This window comes from Sus scrofa, chromosome 7 (genome assembly GCF_054392235.1).
Source record: "Sus scrofa isolate SSC_HxYL_T2T_F1_AM1 chromosome 7, Sscrofa_HxYL_maternal_Yorkshire_Landrace_v2.0, whole genome shotgun sequence".
NCBI lineage: Eukaryota > Metazoa > Chordata > Mammalia > Artiodactyla > Suidae > Sus > Sus scrofa.
In genome coordinates this window covers 37,324,757-37,351,063 of record NC_139389.1, presented here as the reverse complement: position 1 = coordinate 37,351,063, position 26,307 = coordinate 37,324,757, and the positions used below count along the sequence as shown (strand labels likewise).

Genomic DNA, 26,307 nt, shown 5'->3' with positions numbered 1-26,307 from the left:
AGGCTAGGGGTCTAATCAGAGCCATAGCTGCCGGCCTACACCAGAGCCACAGCAACGCAGGATCCGAGCCACGTCTGCAACCTACACCACAGCTCACAGCAACGCCACGTCCTTAACCCACTGAGCAAGGCCAGGGATTGAACCTGTAACCTCATGGTTCCTGGTCAGATTCATTAACCACTGCGCCACAATGGGAACTCCAAAAAACTCCTGTCTTTTCTCTGATGTTCTTCTGCCTCCCTCTTCTGCATTGAAGGGCTCATGTGATTGGGCTGAGCTGGCCCAGGATAGCTTCCCCATTCACCTACAAAGTGGATTTTCCACATAAGGTACCGTGTTCACAGGGCCCAGGGATGAGCTGGGACATCTTCTCTGGGTCATTATCCTGCCTGCTTAAGGCATCACATCCAGATTACATGACAAGAGTTTGTGTACACTCTGGAGCAAATACCTCCTAAGTAATGGGAAGTATCTCCAAGATAACCTTTAATGCTAACCCCTGAAATGTAAAATATACGTTAAAAGTATCAGGGAGTTCCTGTCGTGGCTCAGTGGTTAATGAACCCAACTGGTAACCATGAGGTTGTGGGTTCGATCCTTGGCCTCACTCAGTGGGTTAAAGACCTGGCATCCCATGAGCTGTGGTGTAGGTCGCAGAGGTGGCTCAGATCCCGAGTTGCTGTGGCTCTGGTGTAGGCTGGCAGCTACAGCTCCCTAGTCTGGGAACTGCCATATGCTGAAAGTGCGGCCCTAAAAAAAGACAGAAAAAAAATCACACATCACCTTTAAGAATGTTGGTTTTGGGAGTTCCTGTTGTGGCTCAGCAGGTTAAGAACCCAACTAGTATCTATGAGGATGTGGGTTTGATCCCTGGCCTGGCTCCTTGGGTTAAGGACCTGGCATTGCCACAAGCTACAGTGTAGGTCACAGACATGGCTCCGATTTGACCCCAGCCTAGGAACTTCCATATGCTGCAGGTGCAGCCGTAAAAAGACAAAAAAAGAACGTTGATTTTGTTTTCTGGTCTGTATGAATTCAATTAGCAATGTATTTCCTCAGCTCTCTCCTTTTTCAGTTACTGCCACTATTCTTTTCAATTTTTCAGTTCAAGATTGAAAAATGGCAGATTGCCCGTTGTAACAAGAGCAAGCCTCAGAAGTTCATTAATGATTTAATGCAGGTGCTTTACACCAATGAATACATGGCCACACACAGCCTGACGGGGGCCAAATCCTCCACTTCAAGAGACAAGGCCGTGAAACCAGCCATGAATCAGAATGAAGTCCAAGAAATCATAGGTGATGATACTTTTGCATTGCATTATCACATGCATTTAACATAATTTTACCATTCAAAGTTAAGTTGTTAAAGATTTTGGAAACCAAATTTATGGTTACAAAGGGAAAATGTGGTGGGAGGAAGATAAATCAGGGAGTTGGGAATTGCCATATACACACTACTGGATATAAAATGGATGGGTAACAAGGACCTGCTTACAGCTCAGGGAAATCTGCTCAACACTGGGTAATAACTAGTTGGGAAAAGAATCTGAAAAGGAATGGATGTGTGTATATGTATAACTGATTTACTTCCCTGTACACCTGAAACTAACACAACTTGGTAAGTCAGCTGTACTCCAATACAATTTATAAAACAAAACAACAAAAAACCAAAGTTAGGTTGTTATTTCATCATCATTTTTTTCCTAAAAATCAATTATTTTATGAGAAAGAAATCTCAGTATAGCCTAAACCTCTTTTTTTTTTTTTTTTTTGCTTTTTAGGGGTGCACCCGCAGCGTATGGAAGTCCAAGCCGCATCTGTGACCTATACCACAGCTCACAGCAATGCCGGATCCTTAATGCACTGAGTGAGGCTAGGGATCGAACCTGCATCCTCATGGATCCTACTCGAGTTTGTTAACCTCTGAGCCATGAAGGGAACTCCTAAACCTCTTATTATATATAGGGAATTTTGTGGAAAAACTTTACACTAAAAGTGGTTATTGAAATAAAAATAAATTCTATATCTGTGAAAAGATTGGAGTCATAAAATTCATAGCTTTAGAAAAGTAAATTTTCAGAATTCTTTCAAAAAAATTCTAGTAACAGTTTATATCTTATTTTCTCTTTCTTATCTTGGTTATATATATATATACACACACACACACATCCCTTATCTTTTGTTCAGAAAAACAGAGGTTAATTTAACCATCTTACTTATGGTTTTTAAGTTAATCTCCTTGAATATAATAGTATAGATTATTAAGTGTTTTTTTGTTTGTTTTTTGCAAATACCCAACAAATTTAAAGACTCAGTGAATCCTGGTTCTCTACACTTTAATGGCACATTTTTTTTTTTTTTTTTTTTTTTTTGCTTTTTAGGGCCCCACCCTTGGCATATGGAAGTTCTCAGGCTAGGGGTCGAATCAGAGCCATAGCTGCCGGCCCACACCACAGCCACAGCAACTCAGGATCCAAGCCTCATCTGTGACCTACAGCATAGCTCACAGCAACCCCAGATCCTGGACCCACTGAGCGAGGCCAGGGATCAAACCCAAATCCTCATGGGTACTAGTTGGATTCATTTCCGCTGTGCCACAATGGGAACGCCCGTGGTACATCATTTCTTAGTTGGAAAAGAGTCCATCAGAATCTGCATGTTTCAACTGATGTTAGGAATGGATAAAAATAACTTCCTAGCATTTTGGATCAAGGGCACTTGGCATTCTCAGCAAGAAGCAAGGTTAAAGTTGAGTACTCCCATTGGAAGACACATATGTATGTGTCAGTTTATGATGCAAACCTTTGTTATCTCTCACTTTGCTTTGAAAAACCTGCCTATGGATTCATCTATTTAAATGTCTCATGGGTGTTTGGTTGCTTTTTCAAAATGAAGACAAAATTGTAATGTGAATTGCTTGGTGTTTTATCTCAATTCATACTTTAAGATATAAAGGCCTGATAAAGTGATGTGTGTAAAATTAATGAATTAATTTGTACTGAAGTATAGTTGATGTGTAATGTTATATAAATTACAGGTATACCACTTAGTGATCCACAATTTTTAGCGTTTGTACTCCTTTGACAGTTATTATAAAGCACTAGCTATATTCCCCTTGTTGTACAATGTATCCTTGTAGCTTTTTTTTTTTAGGTCTGCACCTGCAGCACATGGAGGTTCTCAGGCTAGGGGTTGAACTGGAGCTGAAGGCGCCAGGCTACGCCAGAGCGTCAGCAACGCCAGATCCGAGCCGCATTTGTGACCTACACCACAGCTGAGGGCAACGCCAGATCCTCAACCTGCTGAGCAAGGCCAGGGATCAAACCCGCATTTTCATGGATGCTAGTCAGACTTGTTTCTGCTGAGCCACTATGGGAACCCCCCTGTAGCTAATTTTACACCTATGAGTTTTAAACTCGGAATCTGTGACCCCTTATTCCCCTCCCCTTCCCTCTCCCCACAGGTTTGTTCTCTGTATCTGTGAGTCGGCTTCCTTCTGACAAAGTGTTTTTCTATATTTTGTTTTTTTTTTTTTTTTTTTTACAGGAGTCACAAAGCAGTTATTTCCCAACACAGATGATGTTTCAATCAGGAGAATGATAGGGCAAAAGCTAAATAACTGTACCAAGAAACCAAATCTAAGCAAAATTCTGAACTCTCAGGATATTAAGTAGATCCTTTTGGTAAGTCTCATAAATCTTCACAATCCTTTCAGTATGGCAAGGAGATGAAATAGCTTTTTCCAAACACTCTCCTAGAGAGACCTGTGAGATGCTGTAGTCAGTGGTCCTGGGGGTGACAGTGAGGACAGGGAAGGGGGTTTGAATTTGGGAAATGCTGAGTCAGTTATGCAGACGCTGCTTTCTCTCCCAGAGCCTCTCAAATATTTTGATATTCTTTATTATTAACATGAGTATTATTTTATTTAATGGCCACACCCACGGCATATGGAGATTCCCAGGCTAGGGGCTGAATTGGAGCTGTAGCTGCCAGCCTATACCACAGCCACAACAACACCGGATCTGAACCACGTCTGCAAACTGTACCACAGCTTAGGCAACGCCAGATCCTCAACCCACTCATCAAGGCCAGGGATCAAACCTGCATCCTCACAGGGACAACATTGGGTTCCTTACCTGCTGAGCCACAGCAGGAACTCCCTTGATACCCTTTAAATACCCCCCAGTGCATCAGCAATCCCTAAGAAGTGGATAGAGTCTGTAATGTTTTCCAAATGTGTTTGATGGAGGAATTTTTCCTTTTCTCCACAGAACACATGTGACCTTGTGGGTGGAGTGAGAAGGAGCCACAGAAGGGACACAGGGCAGTTTAGGACGTTTTCCCGCAACAGGGGCTACAGACACTGGGGAAATTGCTGAGATCATGGGCTGCACTTCCATCACTAAGCAAAGAACAGACGACTGGCTGGGACTGTTGAAGGGCCCCCTCTGCCACCTCACCCTGCTTCTCTGTATCTTTAAGTCCTTAGAGAGTTCCCTGGTAGCTCATCAGGTTAAGGATCTGTCGTCGTCACTGCTGTGGTTCAGGTTGCTGCTGTGGTCCAACTTTGATCCCTGTGCTGGGAATTTCCAAAAGCTGCAGGCACAGCCAAAAACAGACAAACAAATCTTTAAGTCAGTTATTACGGTTTTTGTTTGATGAGGATTCCTAACAATATATTTGTATTATAATTAAAGGAAGAATTATGTGTTTCAGTGCATTCTGAAGGAAATACACTCTGTGGTCAGGCCCTGCTCTAGGCAGGGTGGTGTCGGGGATTCTGTGTTCACTTTATCTCTATTTTCTTTTTTTTCTTTTTCTTTTTCTTTTTTTTTTTTTTTGTCTTTTTACCTTTTCTAGGGCCACACCCATGGCATATGGAAGTTCCCAGACTAGTGGTCTAATCAGAGCTGTAGCGGCTGGCCTACGCCGGAGCCACAGCAACTCAGGATCCGAGCTGCGTCTGCGACCTACACCACAGCTCATAGCAATGCTGGATCCTTAACCCACTGAGCAAGGCCAGGGATTGAACCCACAACCTCATGGTTCCTAGTGGGATTCGTTAACCACTGAGCCATGATGGAAACTCCTGTGTTCACTTTAGAAGTCAGAGTCCTTCCTCACCATTATTTTAATGGAAAATATATGGCAAATAGGCATTGTTACACTCATTATTTTAATTGATAATAGAGGTATGTGATAAACACATGAGGGCAAGGTTTTCCTTCCATTTTCTTTCTTTCTTTCTTTCTTTCTTTCTTTCTTTCTTTCTTTCTTTCTTTCTTTCTTTCTTTCCTTCCTTCCTTCCTTCCTTCCTTCCTTCCTTCCTTCCTTCCTTCTTTCTTTCTTTCTTTCTTTCTTTTCTTTTCTTTTCTTTTTATTTTTAAATAAGGGCCACACCCTCAGCATATGGAAGTTCCTAAGCTAGAGGTCAAATCGGAACTGCAGCTGCTAGCCTACACCACAGCCACAGCAACATGGGATCCCAGCTGTGTCTGCGACCTACACCACAGCTCACGGCAACACTAGATCCTTAACCCACTGAGCGAGGCCAGGGATCAAAGCCGAGTCCTCATGGATACTAGTTAGGTTCTTAACCTGCTAAGCCACAATGGGAATTTTGTTCCCTCTGTTTTCTTTACTTCTGTCTTTGACTTCCACTTTGCCTGCCCCTCCCCTGCCTCAAGTCACCTTGAGGCCATGTCACTTGTCTTCTGACCGTGTTTCAAGTGCATGTGGACCTGCATGTAATGCAGTGGTTCCCCCACCCACTAACTGGCCCCCACCCCATCCTCCTGGAGGGTCCCTTACTGGGTTGCTGGACAATTAAGGCTACTCTGTTGAGGGACAGCAATAGTCTGTCTTCCCTAAAAAGAGCAAAACAAACTAACCAAAAAAACCTTGCTTTGATCTGCACTGCTAGACTGACTTGAAGATTTATAAAGGATAAAGCTATCCATATCCTTTTTCTCCCCAAGGGATTTTTTTTTTTTTTAATCTTTTTAGGGCTGCACCCGTGGCATATGGAGGTTCCCAGGCTAAGGGTCGAGTGGGAGCTGCAGCTGCCGACCTAAGCCACAGGCACAGCAACGCCAAATCCAAGCCTTGTCTGTGACCTACACCACAGCTCACAGCAACACCAGATCCTTAACCCACTGAGCGAGACCAGGTGATCAAACCCACAACCTCATGGTTTCTAGTCAGATTTGTTTCCACTGTGCCACAATGGGAACTCCTCCCCAAGGGATTAAAAATGTTGGTAGGCTGTGAATCTCACAATTTCCCAGTGAGGCGGTAACTGCATAAATGAGCCCTTAGAACTTCTTGGGGTTTTTTGGTCAGTTTTTTAAAATTTATTTTATTGAAGTATAGTTGATTTACAATGTTGTGTTAATTTCTACTCTACAGCAAAGTGATTCAGTTATATGTATATCTTTTTTTTTTTTTTAAGATCAGGACTTCTGTGTATTTCTTTATTTTATTTATTTATTTTTGGGCCACATCCTCTACCCATGGAAGTTCCCGGGCCAAGAATTGAACTTTTGCCATAGCATCAACCCAAGCTGCTGCAATGACAATGCTAGATCCTTAACCCCCTGCACCCCAAGGGAACCTCCTACACATTCTTTTTCATATTCTTTCCATCATGGTTTATCACAGGATATTGAGTATTGAGAACTTTTCATTTTGATGAGAGGCTACTGAGTTGTCCTGGTGTCAGGGAGCTGAGCTGCTGTCTAAATGCTGTGGAAACAGATTCCAGGTCATAGGGCCGTCTCCTGGAGCACTTTATTGTGTTTCAGAGCTCAGCAAGGCATTTCGATATCCTAACTTCAGCCTTTTTCAGAGCTCAGGCTGCTGTGGGTAGGCACAAAACTCATCTTTGATAACAGCAGAGTATTGAAAAAAAGTAAAAAGTGTTTATATGTGTTGCTTGTCTTCCTGGTAGTGGTGCTATTACATCACCTGGCCATGGCATTGACAGACACTGAAAACAGCATGAAGTCTTCTGTAATGAACCCAGTCTGTGCTGGTGTCTCCCGAGCCAAGATGCTCGGAATAGAAATGCATATATTTTGAGTTATAAGTAGAGATTAACACTGCATTGGAAATTTTTTTTTAATTGGCAGGTACCTTTCACTTGAAGTATAGCTAAATGCTGTAAATTCTTTTCTTTCTCTTCCAGCCACACCCACAGCATGCAGAACTTCCCAGGCCAGGGATCAAACCCAAGCCACAGCAGTGACAGCGCTGAGTCCTTAACTCCTAGGCCACCAGGGTACTCCCAGATTATTTCAAAAAGCCTGAGAAAATACACTGGGAAAGACAGGGTCACAGAAAACTGAATTCAGGCCTGTTTGATGAATTAGATATAGCTCCCTCTGGTGGAATACTGCTATATTTTACTTTTCTTGCTCATTTGACGAACAGGAGCCTACAGTGATTGCCTATTTAGACAAACTTCACCCTGCCCCCAAAAGTATCCTTTGGAAAAATAATTGTCCTTCCGTGACTATAAGCAAGGTAAGATATTCCTTAAAAAAAAAAAAATAAAGCTACCATGTGATCCCACAATCCCACTCCTGGGCATCATCTAAAAAGAGAAAACCATCATTTGAAAAGATCTATGCACCTCAGTGTTCATAGCAGCACTATTCACAATAGCCAAGACATGGAAGTAATCTAAATATCCACTGACAAATGAATGGATAAAGAAGATGTGGTACAGGAGTCCCCTGGTGGCAAAGTGGGTTAAGGATCTAGCATTGTCACTGCAGTAGCTTGGGTCCCTGCTGTGGTATGGGTTTGATCCTGAGCCCAGGAACTTCCATATGCCATGGGCGCAGCCAAAAAAAAAGAAGTGGTACAAATATACAATGGAATATTACTCAGCCACAACAAAGAGCAAAATCATGCCATTTGCAGATGGATGGATGGACCTAGAGATTTTCATACTAAGTGAAGTGAGTCAGGCAGAGAAAGACAAACACTATGTCACTTTAAAAAAAAGGTACAAAAAAATAAAAGGTACAAATAAACTTATTTCCAAAACTTAAAAAGAAAAGCAAAAAAGCAAGACAATAGATGCTGCAAAAATCACATAGATGTCTCAGAATTCGAGGGCCCTGCTAGACCGTGCCTTCCACTCAGGACTGAGCACATAGTGGCCCCTGGCCCAGATTTGAAAGGACCATCACCTCCCAACTAAGACTCATTTTTGTGAGAATAAGAGCCCAGGAGTTCCCCGTCATGGCTCAGCAGTAACGAATCCGACTCTTATCCATGAGGACTCAGATTCAATCCTTGGCCCTGCTCAGTGGGTTAAGGATCTGGCATTGCCATGAACTATAGTGTAGGTCACAGACATGGCTCAGATTCCAAGTTACTGTGGCTGTGGCTTAGGCCAGTAGCTGTAGCTCCAATTTGACCACTAGCCTGGGGACTTCCACATGCAGCAGGTGTGGCCCTTAAAAAAAGCAAAAAAAAAAAAGAAAAAAGCGAGAGAGAGCTTAATTCCATCCCCCTCCATTTCATCTATTTGCTCTCACTCCCAGACCGGCCCTCAACCTGCATGCAGCTCACTCTTTGCCTAGGACTTGATGTTGCCAATCTTTCTGGCCTTCCTCCATTTTTTGCTTTTTTTCTTACAAGAGCTAAAGAAAACTTTATTTGTAAAAATTACAGAATATTAGAATACCACCTCTGTAACATCCCACTAAGCAGCCAAACAGCCTTCTGAAATTTCTGAAGCTGCCCCATTTTTTTAAATCTCTACCATCATATGCCATATGCGTATAACTTAAAGATGATCAAATACAGCAGTGCTTGAACAGGCAGGAGAGATTTTTGTGCCCTGCCCGTGAAACAGGTGATATTTGAAAATGTCTGGGGACATTTTGTGTTATCATACGAGGTGATACTGCTGGCCTCTAGCTGGCGGGAGCCAGGGCTGCGGGACATCCTACAAAGTATAAGACAGCTCCCACACCAAGAACTACCCACCCCAAGGTCAGTTCTGCTGAAGTTGAGAAATCTTGATCCAAATGATTTCCTGATCGCCAAGACGATGGGGTAGGAAGCCCCTGAGCTCACCTCCTTCCAGCAGCCCACCAAGATTGCAACTGCTTACAGAGCATCTATCAATGAGAATAGCATGTAAACAGGCAGGAAAGGTCTTCTACCACTAAAAATATAAAGAAGGAACCACGGCAAGCTGGGTAGGAAGGGTGGAGCCACAGCATAGTCAAGCCCACACCCCTGGGTGAACGACTCATAAACAGCAGGACATCACAATTGCAGAGGTTCACACCAAGGAGTGTGGGGTCCAAGACTCCATACTAGGCTTCCCAGCCCTGGGGCCCTGCACCAGGAAGACCATCCCCCAGAACATCTGGAGTTGAAGGCAGGGGCTTGCATTTGGGAGTGCTGGCGGGGTGGGAGGGCAGTATGAGGTATAGGAAACAGAGACTCCACTTTTTTTTTTTCTTTTTCTTTTTCAGACTGCACTTGCAGCATGTGGAAGTTCCCAGGCTAAGGGCTGAATCAGAGCTGCAGCTGCTACCCTACACCACAGTGGCAGCAACGCCAATGCAGCTTGCAGAAACACTGGATTTTTAACCCACTGAGTGAGGCCAGGGATCGAACCCACGTCCTCATAGATACTGGTTGGATTCTTAACCTGCTGAGCTACAACAGGAACTCTGAAACTCCATTCTTAAAGGGCCCGGGCAGAATCTCACATGCTCCAAGTCCTAGCTCGCAGGCAATAATCTTCAAGGAGCCTGGGTCAGACTCGCTTGCTGACCTTGGACACCCTCCTGGAGGGGCAGCAGGCAGCTGGGACCACTCCCCCAGCCCCCCGGGGGTGGGAAGGCATGAGTAACAGCTATTTGAGAGGACGCATCCTATCATGAGAACACCGGTGTTTGCAAGCACCTGTTTTGTTTTGTTTTGTTTCCTTTTTGGGCACCCTGTGCCACATGAAGTTCCTGGGCCAGGAATCAGATCAGAGCTGGAGTGGCAACCTAAGCAACAGCCATGGCAATGTCAGATCTTTAACCACTGTGCCAGGCTGGGGACTGAACCTTTGTCCCAGCATTCCAGACATGCAGCCAATCCTGTTGTGCCACAGGGGAACTCCCAAGCCCCTGTTTTGGAGTCTTCTCTTTAGTCTGTTAGTGCAGAGGCTTACCTGTCTGCCAACTGGTCACCACCAGTCCTGATACCCTTCAGGCTGAGGAAGGACCTGGTCCAACCAAGTGGTAGGCTGGTATCACCCATTAACAGGCCAGAATCAGCACTGGGAGGCCCAGGCCCCACAGCCAGCATGCCAGGACCCAGCACTGCACACCAGTGGACTCACTCACTAGACCTGCAGCCAACCTCTCTAGGACCCTGCTTCACTCAGTAGTGGGCCAGCACCAGCCCCTGGACTCCCCAGGCCATGCAGCCAGCTGCATCAGGACACAGCCCCATCCACCAGCAGCCGGTAGCTTCTGCAGGAGACAGGGCCTGGCAGCCAACTGGACCAGGGGCCAGTCCTGTGTGCCAGTGCCCCCCAAGTTCTCAGCCTCACCACAACAGAAAGCCCCCCTCAGCCCACATGGGGGCACCTCTAGAGCATATAGCTCTGAAGACCAGAGGGGAGTGTGCTGCTGAGCCCCTCCTACAACAAGCCACTTCTCCAAGATCAGGAAGTGCAACCAACTTACCTACATGTACACCTAACAAAGATAAGCAATCTGCCTGAGAAAAGGTCCAAGGTCATCATAAAGATGCTGAGCGACCTTGGGAGAAGAATGGATGAACACAGTGAGAAGTTCAACAATGGATCTGAAAATATAAAGAAGAACCAAACAGCCGCAGATACAATAATTGAAATGAAAAACACACTGGAAGGAAGTCGAGAGTAGGTTAGATGATACAGAAGAACAGATCAGCAAACTTAAAGACAGAGAGGGGGAAATCACCCAAGAGGAAGGGAAAAAAATAATTAAAAAAAATGAGGACATGGAGTTCCCATTGTGGCTCAGTGGTTAACGAATCTGACTAGGAACCATGAGGTTGTGGGTTCGATCCCTGGCCTCACTCAGTGGGTTAAGCATCTGTGTTGCCATGAGCTGTGGTGTTGGTCGAAGACTTGGCTCAGATCTGGTGTTGTTGTTGCCCTGGTGTAGGCCGGCCACTATAGCTCTGATTAGACCCCTAGCCTGGGAACCTCTATATGCTGCAGGTGCAGCCCTAAAAAGACAAAAAGACCAAAAAAAATTTAAAAAAAGAAATGAGGACATGGAGTTCCCGTCGTGGCTCAGTGGTTAACGAATCCAACTAGGAACCATGAGATTGAGGGTTCAGATCTGGCATTGCTGTGGCTCTGGCATAGGCCAACTGGTCACCACAGGTCTGATTAGATTCCTAGTCTGGGAACCTCCATATGCCAAGGGAGTGGCCGTAGAAAAGGCAAAAAGACAAGAAAAGAAAAAAAAAAAGAGGACAGACAAAATACTTCTGAGACTACATCAAAAGTACTAACATTCCTATTGTTGGGGTCCCAGAAGGAGAAGAGAGAGAGAAAGAGGCAGGGAACTTATTTGAAGGGACAATAACTGGAAATTTCCCTAACCCAGGAAAAGAAATGGACATTCATGTCCAGGTAGTACAGAGAATCCCAAAGAAGATGACCCCAAATAGGTCTATACCAGGATGCATCGTAACTGAAGTGCAAAAATTAAAGATATTAAATTAATTAAATTAAATCTTAAAAGCAGCAAGGGAAGAACAGTTAGTTGTACAGAAGGGACCTGCCCTAACACTGTCAGCTGACTTTTCAGCAGAAACGTTGCAGGCCAGAAGAGTGGGAAGTAAGAAAAGGAGAAACCTAAATCAAGAAAATTTCACTCAGCAAGGCTATCATTGAGCATTGAGAAGAGATAAAGAATCTCCCTGGAGTTCCCATCGTGGCACAGTGAAAACGAATCCAACTAGGAACCATGAGATTGCAGGTTTGATCCCTGGCCTCTCTCAGTGGGTTAAGGATCCAGGGTTACTGTAAGCTGTGGTATAGGTTGCAGACGCGGCTTGGATCCTGTGTGGCTGTGGCGTAGGCTGGCAGCTGTAGTTCCAATTAGACCCCTAGCCTGGGAACCTCCAAATGCCGTGGGCGTGGCCCTAAAACGAAAAAAAAAGAAAGAAAGAAAGAAAAAAAAAAAGAATTTCCCAGACAAGCAAAATCTAAAAGTGTTTAGCGCCATTAAACTGTTTTTACATCGGAGTTCCCATCGTGGCGCAGTGGTTAACGAATCCAACTAGGAACCATGAGGTTGTGGGTTCGGTCCCTGTCCTTGCTCAGTGGGTTAACAATCCGGCGTTGCCGTGAGCTGTGGTGTAGGTTGCAGATGCGGCTCGGATCCCACATTGCTGTGGCTCTGGTGTAGGCCTGTGGCTACAGCTCCGATTCAACCCCTAGCCTGGGAACCTCCATATGCTGCGGGAGCGGCCCAAGAAATAGCAACAACAACAACAAAAAGACAAAAAAAAACCAAAAAAACAAAAAAACTGTTTTTACAGGAAATGTTAAAGGAATTTCTCTAAGTGGAAAAGAAAGACCACAACTAGAATTGTAAAATTACAAAAGGAAGCAGTTTCCTAGGGGCTCAGAGGGTTAAGGATCTGTTGTCTTCAATGCTGTGGCACGGGTTACTCCTGTAGTGCGTGTTCAAGCCCTGGCCTGGGAGCTTCTCCATACTGTGGGCACGGCCAAAAAAATATATGTATATTACAAAAGGAAAAAAAAATCTCATTGGTAAGGGCAAGCATACAGTAAATGTAGTTTACTCAATACCCATAAATCTGGTAGGAAAGTTAAAGGAGAAAATCATCTATATCCATAATAAGTAGCTAAGGGGTACACAAAACCAAAATATGTAAATATGCTGTCAGAAACATGCCATGTGGTGGGGAGGAAGTAAAAGTCCAGGGTTATTAGACTATGTTTGAATTTAGGACATTATCAAATTAAAATAATCTTGTATAGATAGGTTGCCATATATAAACCTTATGGTGACTAAAATATTTATGGATTCCTTGGTGGCTCAGCAGGTTAAGGATCTGGTGTTGTCACTGCAGCAGCTCAGGTCTCTGCTGTGGTGCAGGTTCAGTCCCTAGCCCGGGAACTTCCACATGCCCAGGGTACAGTCAAGAAAAAAAGAAAAAGAAAAAAAGGTTTTAATTTTAAAAATAAATAAATAAAAGCCACTCGAGATAAAAATATGTGTTAAATATTTCAGTTATTATCTATGCTGGAATTTCTCTGAATAGATCATAAAATAATTCTTGTCACCTCAGTAGTAACATTTCTTATTACCAACTTGTATTTTTAAGCACAAATTTGTAGTTGACACAAAAATGAATAACTCATATTGTTATTATAACATAACTGTTAAAATGCTATGAGAATTCAGTTATAAGTTTGCTCTTTTTTTTTTTAAATTTGCTTTTTATAGGTATTACAGGCCCCTGACACAAAGGCACCTTCAGCTGTCAATCTCACCTTGGACTTTGTGGGAGACACTGTACCCTCCCAGGCAGTGAGCACAGAGACACGCACAGTGACAGGCTGGGAAATACCTGTGTCATCGCTGGGCTGTCCTGACAGAGCACAGGCCTGCAAAAACCTGCATGTGTACTGTACCCTCAGTACCAGCGATGCTTCCAACCGGAGGGTTTCTAGCAGCCCCAAGAGCATGCAGTATGGTTTCTTGCAAATATGCATTTTTTCCTCCCCAAAATGCCTCCCTGTACAGCTATCTTAACAGGATAATCAGAGCTCTTATCGTAGCAACAAAAACTCTAACCCAGAAGATTCGTCATTGTCCTAATCAATCCCTGTACATTTTTTAATACCAACGACTCCCCATTTTCATTTTGTTGGCTCTTTAGTATAAGTACATGCTTGGGAAAGTAAACAATGAAATAATCAATGTTCAAAAACGTGAGTAGCAAAATCAGCCTAAAAGCTGATAACCATGTTCTAACGAAGTAATAGTGTTTTAGCAATAAAATTACAGGATCGTTCTGTTACATAAAATTGTATAAAGCAGGAATCCGAAAAATAAATGAGAGCAACAAGAACTTTCTATTTTAATATGAAGCTATTTCACTGCACTCCTGAAAAAGAAGCCCAAGTTTTTGTGATTGTTAAAATAACGCATCAGCTTTTTTAAAAAGTCTTTTTTATGTTTCCTTGTTCACTTGCTTCTTTTTATTGCCCCAAAGAGTATGGAATACATGTGTGTAATATAAAACATCAATATCATCTGAAACCTTGTACATAGGTTAGAAAATCTAATGTTTTCAGGTTGGTTATGCTGCTACACTGCTTAGTTTTAACTGATGTGTTTTCATTGTGCCAGAAGAGAATAAGTGAAAACAAAATCATATGGGTTTCCTAATCACACACACATACAAATACCATTTTGTAAGTGAATGAAAGACAAAGCATTCTTTATCAACGTCTCTCCTTGGACCTCAGGGGGTCCCACATGACAGCTCTGCAAACCCAGGCCCTGCATCTTCAGTGCTCAAGGCCATGCTCACACTGGAGGAGGGTGCATGTGCTAGAACGTCCAGTGCTGTGGTCCCAGGAACAGTCGGTAAAAGTTGCTTGATAACAGTGTGGTTGTACAAAATAAATAGTCTTCGGGAAACAGCTTGTGTTAACATTTGCTACTTTTACTTAAATATAAGTAAATCTCACTGAAAACATAAGAAGCATTTGCTTGTTTCTTTTCTTTTCTGTCTTTTTGTCTTTTCTGGGGCCGCACTTGCCGCATATGGAGGTTCCCAGGCTGGGGGTCTCATCGGAGCTGTAGCTGCTGGCCTACGCCACAGCTAGCTGCAATGCAGGATCTGAGCCACATCTGCAACCTACACCACAGCTCATGGCAACGCCGGATCCTTAACCCACTGAGCGAGGCCAGGGATCGAACCTGCAACCTCATCGTTCCTAGTCGGATTCGTTAACAACTGAGCCAAGACAGGAACTCCTGTTTCTCATTAATGCATAAAATCTAGGGAGAAAATCGTTTTCTAGGCTGATGGCTCCTTACCCACACACTGAGGCACTACCGTTATAATTGGACTGTGTTTCTCTGGCTCGTTTGTCTTCTAAAGAGCCGTGCCATTAGGACATACACACAATGCTCAGGGAAGTTCACGGCTTTATTGCAAAAGGATAATCTCACTAAGATAATATGCTATTATCTTAAAAAAAACCCTACTTTGTAATAATAAGTTTTGCCTACCAAATGTAAATAAAATTCCCTTTGCAAAACATAACTATTATTTAACTAGAACTTCTATGGTCCTTCGGTAAAGTTTTGAGATTATGTTGATATTTTTATGGATAATAGAATATATGTATACTTTTAAATTCAGCTTCATATAGTGGTTCTTTTTTTTTTTTTACCATTTATAAAAAAAATCTTTATTCTCACTTCTCTGCAGTGTCACTTCTGTCATAGGTTTGTGTGTGTGTGTGTGTGTGTGTGTGTGGTGTTATTTATTTATTTATTTATTTTAATTTTATTTTTTTCCTCTGTACAGCATGGGGACCAAGTTTCACTTACATATATACATTTTTTTCCCTCTCTTTTTTCTGTTGCGATATAAGTGTATAGACATAGTTCTCAATGCTACACAGCAGGATCTCATTGTAAATCCATTCCAAGAGCAATAGTTTGCATCCACTCATATAGTGGTTCTAAATGTGTCAGAAATTAAGAAAACTAATGAGGAATTCCCTGGTAGCTCAGCGGGTTAAGTATTCTGCATTGTCACTGTGCTTGGGTCACTGCTGTTCTTGTGTCACTGCTGTGTCTTGAGTGCATGGTCCAAAAAACAAACAGGGGAGTTCGTGTCGTGGCTCAGTGGTTAATGAAACTGACTAGCATCGATGAGGATGCAGGTTCGATCCCTGGCCTTGCTCAGAAGTTAGGGATCCAGCATTGCCGTAAGCTGTGGCATGGGTTGCAGACATAGCTCGGATCCCGAGTTGCTGCAGCTGTGGTGTAGGTCAGTGGCTACAGCTCCGATTCGACCCCTAGCCTGGGAACCTCCATATGCCATGAGTGAAGCCCTAAGAAGACAAAAGATAAAAACAAAACAAAACAAATCAAAACACAACAACAGGAGTTCCTGCTGTGGTGCAATAGGATCAGTGGCATCTATGGAGTGCTGGGAGGCTGGTTTGATTCCCCACCTGGCACAGTGGGTTAAGGCTCCTGTGTTGCCATAATTGTGACATAGGTCCAGCTTAGCTCTGATCCCTGGCACAGGAACTCCATATGCTGAGGGGTGGCCAAAAAAGAGAAAAAAACAAACAACTTCAAATGAAAAATACAATGTTGTAAATTAAAGTCACCACACTGTCCCTGAATGTGCTCATCTGACTCTAGGAGCTTGTGCCCTGTGACCAGAACCTCTGTTTCACTCCCCTTCCCTCAACCCCTGGCACCACCTTTCCACTCTCCATGAGTTTGGCTCTTACAGATCCTGTGTATAAGTGAGAACATATAGTATTTCTCTTTCTCTTTCTTATTTCACTAGCATAATGCCCTCAAGGCCCATCCATGTCATTACAAAAGGCATAATTTCCTTCTTTTTCATGGCCGAATAATATTCCACCACATAAATAAACACCCCATTTTCTTTGTCCATTTGATAGATTCTTAAGTTGTTTCCATGTCTTGGCTATTGTGAATAATGCTAAAATGAACACAGGAATGTAGATATACGTTTAAGATAGTGTTTTCATTTCTTTCAGATATGTACCCACAAATGGGATTTCTGGATCACGTGGTAATTCTATTTTTAATTTTTTTTTTTTTGGCCGTGCTGACAGCATGCAGGAGTTCCCAAGCCAGAGATCAAACCCACACCAGAGTCACAGCAGTGACAATGCTGGATCCTTAACCCATTGAGCCAACAGGGAACTCCCCCATTTTTTATTTTTTGAGGTATCTTTACATTGTTTTCTATAGTGGTTGCATAATTCTACATCCCCACAAATAGAGCACAAGGATTCACTTTTCTGAGATGGTCTTAACCAGAACAGAGAAGGCAACCCATCTCTATCCATAACCAGGATCCCGAGCGTCACATAACAGGTCAGAGCAGTCTATCCTTGACTGCTGGGCGATGGGCAAGAACGGCAGGGAGAGACACTTTGTGAGGCACACCAAGAAGAGAAGCCCTAACAGTGGGGTCAAGCAGGCATTCAGATAATCAGTTTAGTAGATAAGCCCCCACCTTAAGTGCAATGTAATGCTGGTGGGATTTGAAGGCTGTGGTGCTTGGGGGGGGGGTGAGTGTGTGGGGGTGTGTGTGTGTGACCTCTGAAATCAAGGGCCACTCAAAATTACACAGACTGAATTAGGGGACCCTAGGTCTCGAAAGATTTCAAAACAAAGAATTCCATAATGATAAAAGGATCAATTCATCACGGAGACAATTGTAAAGCTCTAAGTACCAAATAGCAGAGCTTGAAGACACACGAAGCAAAACTTGTGGAAATAAGGAGAAACAGACATGTCCACAGTTATAACTGGAAATTCCAAAATGCTTTTCTCAATAATTACTGATCGAGGAGTTCCCGTTGTGGCACAGGGAGTTAGGTTGAGCTTGCACTTACTTGGTACAATGAGTTGAAGGAAGAATATCAGCATGGTATCAATGATATACATCTGGAAATCTACTGTAATGCTGCTTCCAACCAAGTCTAAGAGAACTGAATTAGAGGTGTTATCGAACCCAATAATTGTTCCCTTCAAGATCTCAACTGAAAGCAAAATAATAGATCCACAGTCCAAGTGAAGCATAAAAAAAATTTCCTGTCACACAAAAAACCTTTTCCCATGGTTAAAAGTCTCCGTTTTGAACTCTGAACCAATCTGTTTCTTTGACATTTAACCAGTTCCCTAACACAGAGACTGACCTTAAAAATCACCCAATCTTGGGAATTCACTTTGCGGCTCAGCAGTTAATGAACCCGACTAGGATCCATGAGGATGTGGGGTTCAATCCCTGGCCTCCCTCAGTGGGTTAAAGTTCTGGAGTTGCCACGAGTGGTGGTGTAGGTTGCAGATGAGGCTGGGATCCTGCGTTGCTGTGGCCTAGGCTGGCAGCTATAGCTCTGATTCCACCCATAGCCTGGGAACTTCCACATGCTGCGGGTTGGGCCCTAAAAGGCAAACAAACAAACAAAATCACCCAACCTGGATCTCTGGAGAGACCATTAAGCTTTGCCTAGTTTGTCATTTGCTACACCAAGCCAAACAAACCTGGCCTGATGGGAACGATAGGCATGTCTCTTATAATAAATCTTAGTAGGTTTCAAAAAAAAAATTTTTTTTTTTTTCTTTTCTGCCTGTTCCCATGGCATGCCTGGCCAGGGATGGAACCTGTGCCACAGCAGCAACCTGAGCCACAGCAGTGACAATGCTGGATCCTTAACCCGCTGTGACACCGAATTCCACAAGAGAGGCTTTTTGGTAAGGCAGTAAGTGAAAAGAAAATGAGAACACATATTTGAACATGGGTGAACTATTTTATAGATTTTTGCGTGTGAACTCTTCTATTTTATTAAGGATCCATCTGAGAACATCTTTAGAAGGTAGGGTTCAGTGATAGTTAGAGATGTCTCGGTTCCCTGTCCTACTGGGCCAGGACTCCGTGGCCTCGCCAGCTTTCCATATGGAGACCAGAGCTCTGGGTTCCGGGTTTCTTCCTCAGGTGCATGAACACAGGCTCTGAATGGCGGAGACTAAAGATGGAGAACAGATGAGCAGCGTGAGGCCGCCTCAGATCCGTGCTGATCTTAGAATCCAGCCAAGCACCCATACTTCCAAACCTTAAAGAGAAAAAGGAGAACTGATCAATTAGTTCGCACCACCTGCTTTCTGGGCTCAAACAAATCAGTGAGCTTCGCTTCCATAGCCACACGAACCTCATCTCCAAAATCTCCTTCCATTCTAGTCCCCAGCCCGCCCACCGCTCGGCGAGCGACAGTGACGTCACTCCGAGGCGCGCACGCGCCGCGCCCCCGGCCCTTTTACTCTCGGTCCGCTAACAGCCAGTCTCTGTGCAGCCAGAACTACAGTTCCCAGCGGCCCGCGCGGCGGAGGCGGGCGGACGGGATTGTGTGAGGCCGGCCCCGGCGCTGCGGGCCCAGAAGGCCGCTCCTCTTGGGGAAGCGGTCTACCTCGCTTCCCGCCCGCGGCGTCGGCGGCTCGGCAACGTCCGCTGCTTGGCGCGCACGTGGGGGCGGGTCACGGCGGGCGGGGAGGTGGCGGGGACGGCAGCGGCGCTGGTTTTGTCCGGCGGGCCTTTGGGGAGATGGGAGACCCAGGGTCGGAGGTGAGTAGCGGGCTCGGCCTGGGGCGGTGCACGGGCAGACCTGGGGCGGCAGGCCTGGAGTGAGAGGCGCGGTGCCTGTGGTGGGGAGTCTGGGGCGAGGAGCGAGGGGGCGACGGACGTGGGGTGAGACACCTGGGGCGAGGGCCTGGCAGCCACAATGGCCGCCCGACCCGGCCCGGCCCGGCCCGGCTCGGGGGCGCTCCCCGCCCGTGGGCGCGGCGTGGGTGCCGAGGCCAGCAGTCTGCGGTGGAGCGAGCGCGCCCTTTCTCGCCGAGACGGAGATGCGGAGGGTCGGCCGGGCCTCTCGAGACCTTCCCTAGTTTGTGCCTTTTGGAAAAATCTCTTGCAAGTGTGTGGCTGTGTCGGTCAGCGTGTCTTGGCTTCTTTTTATAGATGATAGAATCTGTCCCTCCAGCTGGGCCTGAGGCGTCCGAGTCCACCCCGGAGGAAAATGAAGATGACATTCAGTTTGTCAGTGTAAGTAGCCACGACGGTCGGGTTTTCCGAGTCAGCACGCTGAACCCTGATGTGATTAACCCTCACCTGTCGGTGCATCGTTCACAAGGCACGTGTGACTGTCTGATGGGGACTGGACACCTTGGGGCATGGCCCAGGATTAGGGAATATACCCACAGAGTCTCTGAGCAGCCACCAGAAAGACTGTGGCCTGCAGTTCCTGTTGTACCCTGAGTCACGCTTCTCCCCCTTCGCTTGGAACCGTTTGATACTTAAGGTGTGCCAGGTTCTGGTTTCCTAAGGCTGTGTTTAGAAACGGGACAAGAGCAGCTTCTAAAAGGTGCCACACAGGTTAGGGAGAAGGACCCCTGGTGATGGTGAAGGAAGTGGAAAACAAGAAAGGCTGCAGGAACTGGGACTCGGAGCCTGGGTGTATCCCTAGTGCACAGGCAGATAGCTTGAAGACCCCCCAGGCTCTGAGATCATCCTGCTACAGCACAGAGCAGCAGGTGATGTTCACAATGCAACGCCTGCATCAGCAGGAGCACAGGGTCCCTGTCTGTGTGTTTATTCTCTTCAGCAGCAGCACAGTACCTTTCAAGCATTAGCAAGTGGACACTTATAGATTCCTGGACCCCAGTCCAGATCTGTGGAATCAATTTGGAGAGGGGAGGGCCTAGGAATCTTCCTTTAGGCACAGAGGCAGGGGTCTATGACTCTCTGAACACACTTTGTAAAGATTGGTTCCAAAAACGGAAGGGGGTGCTAGGATAGATTTTGGGATAATTTCCACCCCGAACTGTTTTACAAAGCCTCTGCTTAAACTAGTGTCTTAGTTTGCTAAAGCAGTTTTCTACTGTAAACTGCTCGTTTTGAATGAACTGTAGTTAGTTGAGGTTTGCTGTTAAAGGTGTATAATCTTTCTTTAATATACTGTCTGAGGTGCACCTGTGTTTGCTGGGTTTGGACGGTTTTGAAAAACTGATTATTAGGCAATGTCCTCTATGTACCACAAAGTCAGGCCAGTGTGATGATCCATTGTTGTGTTTTTGTGGGTTTGTTTGGGAGTCCTTCACAAAATCACTTCTTGGCTTTGTTCATCTTTACCTCTACATTTGGTGCTCTGTCCTTTTTATTTTAAACTTTAAGGCTTGGGGGATGAGGGTAGAAAAATGTATCCTGCCCCTTCCTTCACTGTGAACTGAAGTGTGTTAGGCCCTTCAGGACAAATATTCAGGTTCCCCTTGAATATTGGTATATTTGTGAATGGAGAATATTTACCTTGATATTTTGGGGAAATTCAAGTAAGAGTGACATTTTTTTAGGAACTGTGGAGTTTACTTTGATAATCACAGATGGAATACACAAAAATAGGATTTAAAAAATATATTTTTGGTACCCTGTGAAATGAAGAACTGTAGTTTGTGAGTACCTAATATAAGCTTGCATTAGACTGAAGTTTAAGAATTCTCTTTTAGTTTAACTTTATTTTAGGAGCTCCTGCTGTGGCACAGTGGCGTAAGAATCTGACTGCAGTGGCTCTGGTCGCTGTGGAGGCACGGGGTTCAATCCCTGGCCTGGTGAAGTAGGTTAAAGGATTTAGCATTGTGGCATCTGTGTCCACATGCTGCCGCTGTGGCCATAATTTTTTTTTTTTTTAAATAGAAATAAGATTTTTTTGGCTGCCCCACGGCATTTGGAGTTCCTGGGCCAGGGTTCAGATCTGAGCCACAGTTGCAGCCTATGCTGCAGATGTGGCATTGCCAGATCCTTAACCCATTGTGCCAGGCCAAGGATTGAAACTGTCCTGTGGCTTCAGAGACACTGCTCATACCTTTGCGCCACAGTGGGAACTCCAAAAATAAGTAGTATTTTAAATGTAGAGAATCTGTTATATCTTTACATGAGAATAAAAAATATACAATGTATTTGTATCCATTTTGATGCAGCCTATTTTTAACTGTTTTTGAATATAGGTTTAAAGGTTTGATACTTCAAGTGGTGTAGTGAATTACATGCAATTACAATATTAGAAGAAACCTATTAAATACATTCATTCTACCTTTTTAGTGATAACACTTCAATGACAATTAATGATACCTTAATTCTGTTTTAAAATACATTAGAGATGGAATCTTCTACTTCTCTGTAAGCCAATCTTGACTCCTTCAAGTAGTGCTTGTCCAATAAAGTTAACAGATAGTTCTTTGCTTAAGATTTCTTCAGGTAGAAAAAGAACACTGTGATGTTACTACTTGGATTTCTTAGTTTGTTCTTAGTTTAATTTTCCCATTTTTAATCTGCATGGTGGCACAGCAGTCTTTTCGTGGTTTGGAAAATATAGAGCTTGAAACTAAACATAGCATGCTGAAGAAAAGGAAGGATATAGATGTGGAGTTTCAAAACTGAGCTGTTTCATTTAAATTTTATTGAAATACACGTACAGAGGACTGCACAATTCATAAGTGTACCATTCGATTTTTGTAAAGCCAGCATGCTTGTGAAAACAGTGCTTAAACAGGAGACAAAAGTTACCATAAAAACTTTTCATTTAGGGAGTTCCTGTCATGGCGCAGTGGTTAACGAATCTGACTAGGAACCATGAGGTTACAGGTTTGATCCCTGGCCTTGCTCAGCGGGTTAAGGATCCGGCATTGCCGTGAGCTGTGGTGTAGGTCATAGATGCAGCTCGGATCCTGCGTTGCTGTGGCTGTGGCGTAGGCCAGTGGCTACAGCTCTGATTTGACCCCTAGCCTGGGAACCTCCACATGCCGTGGGAGCGGCCCTAGAAAAGGCCAAAAGACAAAAAAACAAAAACAAAATAAAAACAACAAAACTTTTCATTTAGGTCTTCTGCTTTAATTTTTTGTTTAATTTAATAATATCCCTTATTTAGCCACCATCTTTCATATATATTATCTACATTCTTTGAAATTGCAGATATGTTAATTTACTTCCAGGAAAGTGTTTAAGAGCTAATGACATGATTATTCACAGTGCTGCTCTAGATACAGAGGTATAAAAACTGCCGAGGCAGCCTGTCATCATCTGGATAAAAGCCCATGAGGTTTACGCTTCAGCCAAGATTGTTGGTATAGTGTGGAAATTTGTGAAGGAAATCAAGGTATAATTTCATAAATTGCTTCAGGAGCCCAAAGGTCAAGTGATAATACTTCAGCTGCACAAGGGGGTCTTGGTCAAATACTAAGGCTGTCTTCTGGCTGGGTGTCTTGGGGCTGTAATTAGCTCAGTAAGTAAAAACAATGTTAGAGCTCACAATATGTAAATTCATGAATTAAGTGCCTCGGAGCTACAAAGATTAATTGGAAGTACATCCTACTCATTTCAGCATGAAAGATGAGATAGGGATGAGAACATTGTAAATAGTTCTAGTAGAAAGTTATTTTATAAAAAATACACGGTGCTATTAAAAAAAGACATAAGGCTTTCAGTTTATTACTTTTCTATAGGTAGCATTTAGTTTGTGTTTAAAAGGGTATTTTGAGATGAAATAAGGAAAGTCATAAAAATGAAAGAGAGAATTATGCTTAATTATGAAGGATACGTTTTTTTTTTTTTTTTTTTTTTTTTTTTTTTTTTTTTTTTTTTTTTTTAAGTAGGAGAGAGAAGGATGGGCCAGATACTCTAGATTTTGAATTGTGAACTAAATTTGAACTTACAGCAGGCATTTGGGAATCATTTGAAATTTTTGAATTGGTTGGAGTTCCTGTTATGGCACAGTGGAAACGAATCTGACTTGTATCCATGAGGATGTGGGTTCAGTCCCTAGCCTCGCTCAGTGGGTTAAGGATCTGGTGTTCCTGTGAGCTGTGGTATAGATCGAAGACATGGCTTGAATCTGGTGTTGCTGTGGCTGTGGTGTAGGCTGGCAGCTGCAGCTCCGATTCGATGCCGAGCCTGGAAACTTTCATATGCCTTAGATGCGGCCCTAAAAGAAGCAAAAGAGAGAAAGAAGGAAATTTTTGAATTGGGCAGGACTGTAGAAGTAAACCATATCCCTAACTTCTCTGTGTGGAAAAAGCCTATGAATTATCTAAGATTTTAATTAGATTTTGCGTCTGTGCTCAAATCCATAGTCTTTGTTTTATTTATTTATTTATTTTTTTGTCTTTTTGCCATTTCTTGGGCCGTTCCCATGGCATATGGAGGTTCCCCGGCTAGGGGCCAAATCAGAGCTGTAGCTGCTGGCCTACGCCAGAGCCACAGCAATGCGGGATCTCAGCTGTGTCTGCAACCTACACCACAGCTCACGGCAACGCTGGATCCTTGACCCACTGAACAAGGCCAGGGATCGAACCCGCAACCTCATGGTTCCTAGTCGGATTCGTTAACCACTGAGCCACAGCAGGAACTCCCATAGTTTTTGTTTTAAATGGTAAATTGCTTTTTTGTAGACTAAGTATATTGGCATCACTTTCCAATTAGTGGGTAATTGGTATTTTAGTTTTGTATTGTGAATTAGTTTTCTGATAACAAGAACGAAAGCATATATATATATTCTTGCCACACCTGTGGCATATGGAAGTTCCCAGGCCAGGGATCAAATCCAAGCCATAGCTGCAACTTGAGCCACAGCTGCAGCAACTCCAGATCCTTAGCCCACTGCACCATGCCAGGGATCATACCAGTGCTGTTGCAGAGACTGCAGGATCCTTAACATGTCCCACCACAGCAGGAACTCTGTCATTAAAAATATTTTTTAGAAGTTCCCGTCATGGCGCAGTGGTTAATGAATCCGACTAGGAACCACGAGGTTGCGGGTTCGCATCCCTGGCCTTGCTCAGTGGGTTAAGGGATCCAGCATTGCCGTGAGCTGTGGTGTGGATTGCAGACGCGACTTGGATCCCGCGTTGCTGTGGCTCTGGCGTAGGCCGGTGGCTACAGCTCTGATTAGACCCCTAGCCTGGGAACCTCCATATGCCGTGGAAGTGGCCCTAGAAATTGCAAAAAAAAAAAATTTTTTTTAAACTTCCCAGTACTAAGGGGATGAAATGGTGGTTGATGGATGGAGCAAATTTAAATAAAATACGTTGTAATTGGAGGACCATGTGCATTTGTACTTTTTAAGATAAGCAGTCATTATAAACATAAAAAATTACCTTCTCTTGATAATGGTATTATAAACATTACTTTCTGGGGAGAATTAACATACTTTTTGGTCAGTGTTATGAATTTTTCAGAGATGGAGACAATAGCAGATAGTCATTTTTCTCATATTAAAGGAAGAGAAAATATCTCAGGAACTTAGGAAATAAACATTGATTTAAAAGTAGTGTGTATGCTTTGAACTGCTTCAGAATAACAGTGATCACACAGCCAATTATGTAATTATGGAAACAGGTATACCTTAGTTTTCTCATTTGTTAAATGGCCTAATAGTAAAGTAATTGTGGGGATTAAGTGAAATGACGCACGTGAAAAGTTGAGCACAGTGCCTGTACAGGGCTCATGCTCATGACAAATGTTGCAGATTAGGGTAAAATAAATGGAGTATCTAGGTGTTCTGATTCCTTAAGTTTATTACATGGAAATTTGTTCATTTATGAAAATTAGCTGAAGCATAGAGTTTATTTCCTTTGGGACACCTGTTTGTGTTGTTTTTCCACTCAGCCTCCGCCGTTTTGGGTCTCAAACACATGCTGTCTTCTGCCATTCTATCACGTGAATGAAAAAATAGTCTTAACTGACTCCTGCTTTTTCTTATTTATGGATTTCCTATCCTGTTTCTTTTTTATCTGCTCTAATTAACGTGAATCGTAAATTGACATTTTTCAGTAGTTCAGAAATGGCTGCCCATCAGTGTGAAGGTTGACGCCAACAGGAAATTTCTGGTAGTCTTCTCTTGTCTGTTCTCTTTCTTGCCCTTTCTCCTATTTCTGCAGCTTATCTCTTCCTCTATCCTAAAATTAGGATATTTAATCTGGTTTGTGACCATTTTCCTTACTGTTTTTTCCTGCCCATTCTATTTTTGCTTTGTGCCCTGTTAATCTCCTTTATCTTCCTTTTCTCCTCTGCCTTTTATCCCTTCATGGATGCTCTGGCCCACCCTCTGTATTTCTAGAAACTTGGGGTCTTTCTTGGTGTGCTACATGAGTGGGGATGTAATAGGAATTCCTAATGTACATTTCTTGAAGAGCACAAGCTGTTATATTTTTATCTCCTCTACTGCCTTCTTAGGTTGAATGTATGATGTTGACAATCTTAGTACAGGTGGTAGGTTTTAGAGTAGGTGATGCATCTTTTGACCATACATTGGGGAATGTCTGTCCTTCTTATACTCTTTTCACAATTTCCATTTTTACAGTTTGGGGAGAAATCCTAAGTACTGTATTACTTGATCCCTGCCCAGAAGTTTTGCTTTCTGGTTTATCTGCCTGCAGGGAAAGCAATTTCCTGCTTAGAGAGACGTTGTGGC

At 43.7% G+C, this 26,307-nt stretch overlaps 2 protein-coding genes and 1 long non-coding RNA gene across 16 annotated transcripts in view; 2 read left to right on the top strand and 1 right to left on the bottom strand.

Annotated features, from left to right (window-relative positions):
- BEND6 (BEN domain containing 6) overlaps nucleotides 1-14,768 on the top strand; it is a 42,074-nt gene extending 27,306 nt beyond the window's left edge. For 2 of the 4 annotated variants that reach the window (XM_001925201.7, XM_084967972.1), the window contains exons 5-7: nucleotides 1,106-1,298; nucleotides 3,549-3,685; nucleotides 13,505-14,768. In XM_001925201.7, the coding sequence (XP_001925236.1) occupies nucleotides 1,106-1,298; nucleotides 3,549-3,676 (321 nt within the window). In that variant the 3' untranslated portion in view covers nucleotides 3,677-3,685; nucleotides 13,505-14,768. Of the gene's footprint in view, nucleotides 1-1,105; nucleotides 1,299-3,548; nucleotides 3,686-4,273; nucleotides 5,211-13,504 lie in introns of those variants that run through there. The other 2 variants (XM_005665866.4, XM_013977762.3) reach the window with 2 other exon arrangements.
- A 3,818-nt stretch (nucleotides 14,769-18,586) lies between these two features.
- On the bottom strand, nucleotides 18,587-19,055 carry LOC100522935 (uncharacterized). The gene is made up of 2 exons (XR_304390.4): nucleotides 19,006-19,055; nucleotides 18,587-18,909 (listed from the first exon to the last, which is right to left on the bottom strand). It is a non-coding gene; the product is annotated as an uncharacterized LOC100522935 (long non-coding RNA).
- Nucleotides 19,056-19,228: 173 nt separating this feature from the next.
- Nucleotides 19,229-26,307, top strand: part of ZNF451 (zinc finger protein 451) — an 83,477-nt gene continuing 76,398 nt past the window's right edge. For all 11 annotated transcript variants that reach the window (XR_014809949.1, XR_014809947.1, XR_014809948.1 and 8 more), the window contains exons 1-2: nucleotides 19,229-19,415; nucleotides 19,809-19,892. Coding sequence is in view for 2 of the 11 variants with exons in the window: in XM_001924600.6 (XP_001924635.1) it covers nucleotides 19,395-19,415; nucleotides 19,809-19,892 (105 nt within the window). In the remaining 9 variants the exon portion in view is untranslated. The remainder of the gene's footprint in view (nucleotides 19,416-19,808; nucleotides 19,893-26,307) is intronic.